We start from the raw sequence: 6,000 nt of genomic DNA, 5'->3' as shown, positions 1-6,000 counted from the left end.
AGACAGACAGCAATATAAATTAAATTCATTTATTCGCTCAATTGCATTTATTGAGCACTTACTGTGTGCAAAGCCCGGTTCTAAGCGCTTGGGAGAATACAATACAACAACAGACATAATTAAATTACGGATATGGGAGACAGAGGAGGACTGGGGAGTCTTAAATCTCATCCAGGTGTTGCTCCTTTAGGTGGATGGGATTCCCTCGTGGGTTCCCAGCTGTGACATTATGATTTTGAACACTTCCTCTACGCCAAAACCCGGGTTAAGTGCTGAACTAGAGAGAAGGTGAAGAGTTCAGTCCCAGCTCCTGTCACGGAGCCAGCCGGACCCTCGGACCAAGTCCCAGCAGGGACAGGGATGAGACTGTGTTGCTTTTTAACCCCTCCAATCATTCATTCGATTGTATTTATTGAGCGCTTACTATGTGCAGAGCGCTTGGAATGTACAATCCTGATGTCACAGCTCCATTCTCCAGCCTTTTCCCTTCTCTGTGCCTCAGTTACCCCATTTGTAAAATGGGGATTAAGACTGTGAGCCCCATGTGGGATATGGACTGCGCCCTACCTGATTAGTTTGTATTTACCTCGGCGCTTAATACGGTGCTTGGCCCAGAGTAAGTGTTTAACAAACACCGTACTATTCAGGAAGCTCCAAGAAAGGGATGCCTGCCTGGAAAGATTAGACTGTAAGCCCGTCAAACGGCAGGGACCGTCTCTATCTGTTGCCGATTTGTTCATTCCCAGCGCTTAGTACAGTGCTCTGCACATAGTAAGCGCTCAATAAATATAAATACTATTGAATGAATGGAAAGAGGAGGTGCCATCTCTGTGGAGATTCATTCATTCAATCGTATTTATTGAGTGCTTAATGTGTGCAGAGCGTCATCGACCAATCGACAGGCAACACTCTATCCGTGATGGTTTAGAAAGGCAATAATAATAATGTTGGTATTTATGAAGCGCTTACTATGGGCCGAGCACTGTTCTAAGCGCTGGGGGAGATACAGGGTAATTAGGTTTTCCCACGTGAGGCTCACAGTCTTAATCCCCATTTTACAGATGAGGTAACTGAGGCACCGAGAAGTTCAGCGATTTGCCCAAAGTCACACAGCGGACAGGAGGTGGAGCCGGGATTTAGAACCCATGACTTCCGACTCCTAAGCCTGTGCTCTTTCCACTGAGCCACACAAGGTTGGGGAGGCAGAGGGCTGGACTGGATGACCTCTTCAGGTCACCTCGGCTCATTTTTGCCCCCATTTCAATGTCCAAGTGCAGTTCGCCTTCCAAATCAGCTCAATACCACCACCAAGGGGAGCTTTAATAATAATACTAATAATAATTACGGCATGTGTTAAGCGCTTACTATGTGCAAAGCACCGTTCTAAGCGCTGGGGAGGATGCAAGGCTATCAGATTGTCCCATGTGGGGCTCACAGTCTTCATCCCCATTTGACAGATGAGGTAACTGAGGCGCAGAGAAGTTAAGTGCCTTGCCCAAAGTCACACAGCTGGCAAGTGGCTGAACTAGGATTTGAACTCATGACCTCTCTTTCCACTGAGCCAAACTAAAGTGAATGATAGTGTTTGGGGGCCAAAACACCCTGTCGGGGGTGTGATAAATCTGTGTGGGCGGCAAAGGCCAGCAAAGGCTACAGTCGCTGGGCTGTTCTCTCTGGGGAACTTCCCTCCGGTGACTATTTTTACTTTACCGTCCTCTCCCAGGTGCTTAGAACAGTGCTCTGCACACAGTGAGCCCTTGATAGGAATATCATGGGTTGGTTGAGGGACTGAGTGATTGATGGGGAAGTGGGTGGGGGGTGGGCTCCGCTCCCAAGAGGGTGAAGGGGGTGGATTAAAGGGGGAGGGGGCATTAGGGGTGGGGAGAAGAGGGAGGATTGGGGGGGGGGGTCATGGGTTCTAATGCCGCTCCGCCACTTGTCTGCTGAGTGACCTTGGGCCTGCCACTTGTCTCACCCCCGCCGCCTCACCTGTAAAATGGAGCTGGAGACTGTGAGCCCCAGGTGGGACGACAGGGGACGGTGTCCCACCCCGTTTGCTTGTGGCCACCCCCAGCGCTCAGTACAGTGCCTGGCACGTAGTAAGCGCTGAACAAATACCATGATGAGGATGAGGATGTGGGGGGAAGAGGGAGAAGGATTGGGGGGGCGGGGGGTATGTGGGGGGGTGTGGGGGGGTGTAGGGAGGGCAGGGAGGCGGGGCTGGGGGGTGGGCCCCTCCCCGGAGGCCACGCCCCCTTATGGCCACACCCATCACGGCCCCGCCCCCTGCTCTCTATCTCCTCCCCTGCCCGGACCCGCCCCCTGGCCACGCCCTTTCCAATTATATAATCGGCCCCACCCCCTTTTCTCTCCCCCTCCCCCCGTGGCCCCGCCCCCTGCTCGCTCTCCCCTTCCAACTGTAGGCCCCGCCCCTCTTGGCCCCGCCCCCTTCTCGCCCCCGCCCCAGACTCCGCCCCCTCCAGACTCCGCCCCCTGCTCCCCCTCCCCCTCGTGGCCCCGCCCCCTTTCCTCTCACCCTTCCTAGCCCCGCCCTCTCCTGGCCCCGCCCTCTTGACTCCGCCCCCTACACGCTCCATCTCCCCTCCGGGCCCCGCCCCCTCTTGGCCCCGCCCCCGCCCTCTCCCTTCCCCATTGGCTCCGCCCCTCCTGGCCCCGCCCCCTTACTCTCCCCCCTCCTGGCCCCGCCCCTGCTCTCTCCCTCCCCACCAGACTCCGCCCTCTTGGCCCCGCCCCCCGCCCTCTCCTCTTCCTCATTGGCTCCGCCCCTCGTGGCCCCGCCCCTTTCATCTCCCCTGCTGGCCCCGCCCCTGCTCTCTCCCCTCGCCACCAGGCTCCGCCCCCCCCTTGGCCCCGCCCGCTCCCCTCCCCCCTCGGCCCCGCCCTTCGTGGCCCCGCCCCCCGCCCGCTCCCCTTCCCCATTGGCTCCGCCCCCTGCGTTCTCCCCTCCCCCATTGGCCCCGCCCTCCGTGGCCCCGCCCCCCGCCCGCTCCCCCTTCCCCCATTGGCTCCGCCCCGGCGCTCTCCCCTCCCCATTGGCCCCCGTCCTCCCTCCCGGCCCCGCCCCCTCCCCCCGTGCTCCTCCGACCGGGCGGCGGGGGGCGCGGGAAGATGGCGGCGGCGGCGGCGGCGGGAGTCGTTTCGGGGGAGCGCTCGGGCTCCGCGACGCTGGGGAACGAGGAGGAGAAGGAAGAAAAGGAGGAGGAGGAGGAGGAGGAGGTGACCCGGCGTCTGCAGCGGACCCGGCGGGAGCTCAGCAACAGGAGGAAGATCCTGCTCAAAAACCTGCCGCGGGACTGCCACAGCCAGGTGGGCGCGGCGCCGGGGCGGGGGGGGGGCGCACCTGGTCCCCCTCTGTGGGGGGGGGGGGGGTGTCTCGCGCCGACGGGGCGGGGACGGTTTGGGCCCCGGGCCGGTGGGGGCTCCTCGAGGCGCCTGAGGGACAACGGCCGCCCCGCCCCGCCCCCAACCCCACCCCGTCCACCCTCCTCTTCGCCTGGCAGCCGTCTCCCTTCTTTCCCCCTCCCACTTTCTCCCACACTCTCCCCTTCCCCTTCCATGCTTCCCCCCTTCGGCCCTCACACTTTTTCCCTCTCCCCCTCCTCCCCCAAACTCTCTTCCCCTGAGATTCTGCCCCCTTCCCCGTCACACTCTTGTCCCCCTCCCACAGTTTGTCCCCCCTTCCTCCTCAGCTTTCTGCCTCTCACGCTCTCCTCCTTCCCCTTCCCCCTTCCCCCTTCCCCCTCCCCCCTTTCCTTTCGCACCCTCTTCCTTCTTCCCCCTCCCACACTCTCCTTTCTTCTCCTCCTGCTCACACTCTGCCCTTTTTCCCCCCTCACACTCTTCCCTCTTCCCCCTCACACCGTCTCCCCCTTCCCCTTCCCTTCTCCCTGCTTTCCCCTCACTCTCTCTGCCCCTTTGCCTCTCCCCCCTTCCCCGAACCCTCTCCCTCCTTCCCCCTCAGCCACTCTCCCTTCTTCTCCTTACACTCTCGCCTTTCCCCCCTTCACACTTTCTCCCCTTTCCCCTTCCTCTCTCCCCCTTCCTCCCGTCTCTCTCCCCCTTCTTTTCTCTCCCCCCTCCTCCCTTCTTTTCTCTCCCTCCCTTCTTTTCTCTCCCCGTTCCTTCCTTCTTTTCTCTCCCCCTTCCTTCTTTTCTCTCCCCTTTCCTTCTTTTCTCTCCCCTTTCCTTCTTTTCTCTCCCCTTTCCTCCCTTCTTTTCTCTCCCCTTTCCTCCCTTCTTTTCTCCCCCTTCCTCCCTTCTTTTCTCTCCCCCTCCCTTCCTTCTTTTCTCTCCCCTTCCTCCCTTCTTTTCTCTCCCCCTCCCTCCCTTCTTTTCTCTCCCCCTCCCTCCCTTCTTTTCTCTCCCCCTTCCTCCCTTCTTTTCTCTCCCCTTTCCTTCTTTTCTCTCCCCCTTCCTCCCTTCTTTTCTCTCCCCTCCCTCCCTTCTTTTCTCTCCCCCTTCTTCTCTCTCCCCCCTCCTCCCTTCTTCTCTCTCCCCCCTCCTCCCTTCTTCTCTCTCCCCCCTCCTCCCTTCTTCTCTCTCCCCCTTCCTCCCTTCTTCTCTCTCCCCCTCCCTTCCTTCTTCTCTCTCCCCCTCCCTCCCTTCTTTTCTCTCCCCCTCCCTCCCTTCTTTTCTCTCCCCCTCCCTCCCTTCTTTTCTCTCCCCCTCCCTCCCTTCTTCTCTCCCCCCCTCCCTCCCTTCTTCTCTCTCCCTCCCCCCTTACTCGCTCCCACATCCTCCTCCCTTATCTAGACCATGAACCCGTGGTGGGCAGGGATGGTCTCTCTCTCACTGAATTGTACTTTGCAAGCGCTTAGTACAGTGCTCTGCACACAGTTAGCGCTCAGTAAAGACGATTGAATGCATGAATGAAGGAGCTGACAGTCTAGAGTGAGAAACAAGCATCAGATTTACACATCGGGGGAATGGCGGAGTGTAGGGATAAGCAATTATCAATGGGTTATTTATTGAGCCCGTACAGAGTACTACACACTCCACTAATCACTTGGGAGAGTCCAACCGACGTAAGGCCCCTGTTCCCTGTCCACAAGTTGCTTGTAATTTAACGGGGGAAATCAGACAAAAAAAAATTCCTAAATAGCGGAAGCACTAGTGGGACCCACTAAGCACTTAGCACAGGGCTCTGCACATAGTAGATGCTCAGTAAATACCATTGGTTGATAGCAAATAATTAATCAGGGCACCTCTTGATGGAGGTGGGGCATTCAGGGGACTTTGAAGATGGGGAGAGTTGTCATTGTGGCTAAGGTCCTTCCCTTCTCTCCTCCTGCCCTCCCACCTCTCAGTACCTTTCTCCTCCAGCTTTCTCAGTATCCTTTGGGGGTGAAGAAGTGGAGGAGAGCCTGAAATCGGCTAGCAGATACAGCCCGGGCTTGGGAGTCAGAACGTCCTGGGTTCTAATCCTGGATCCTCCACTTGTCTGCTGGTTGACCTTGAGCAAATCCCTTCCCTGCTCTGTGCCTCAGTTACCTCAGCTGTAAAATGAGGATTAAGACACTGAGCCCCATGTGGGACAGAGGCCGTGTCCGGCCCAATTACCTTGTATCTACCCCAGCGTTCAATACAGTGCCAGACACGTGGTAATCGCTTAACAAATACCACAATTATTATTATTATTATTATCATTGGAGGTGCAGGCTCTGTCCATTCGGGTGCATCTTTGTCTGACTCTGGAGGGGGCTCAGGGAGACCGCCTTCCCCCCCAGCCTCAGTTTCCCAAGGTGGAGGATGAGGCCCCCCCCCCCCCAGCCCCTCCAAGTTCCAACTTTCAGCGCTGTTCCCTCTCCGTAAGCGATGCCGCAGCCTCCTTCCAAGGAAAGAAGAATGAATTCCCTCCTCCGGTTCCCTGGCGAGGCTCCTGCAGCCTCCAAAACCAACAGTGGCCCCGGCCAGATCCGGGCTTAAGGTCCTTTTGGCCAGAGAGACCGAATCCCGCCCCCCTGCCCCCCAACCTTCTCG

General features: G+C 58.1%; 1 protein-coding gene across 7 annotated transcripts in view; it reads left to right on the top strand.

The window, feature by feature from the left end:
* The first annotated feature begins 3,129 nt into the window (after positions 1–3,129).
* The window catches only part of RAVER2 (ribonucleoprotein, PTB binding 2), a 44,517-nt gene continuing 41,646 nt past the window's right edge, over positions 3,130–6,000 (top strand). For all 7 annotated transcript variants that reach the window (XM_029083437.1, XM_039914614.1, XM_029083440.1 and 4 more), the window contains exon 1: positions 3,130–3,327. In XM_029083437.1, coding sequence (XP_028939270.1) covers positions 3,130–3,327 — 198 coding nt within the window. The remainder of the gene's footprint in view (positions 3,328–6,000) is intronic.

The sequence above is a fragment of the Ornithorhynchus anatinus genome, chromosome 18, assembly GCF_004115215.2.
Source record: "Ornithorhynchus anatinus isolate Pmale09 chromosome 18, mOrnAna1.pri.v4, whole genome shotgun sequence".
Lineage (NCBI taxonomy): Eukaryota > Metazoa > Chordata > Mammalia > Monotremata > Ornithorhynchidae > Ornithorhynchus > Ornithorhynchus anatinus.
Note: the sequence above shows the minus strand (reverse complement) of the source record. Positions and strands in the feature narration are given on the sequence as shown.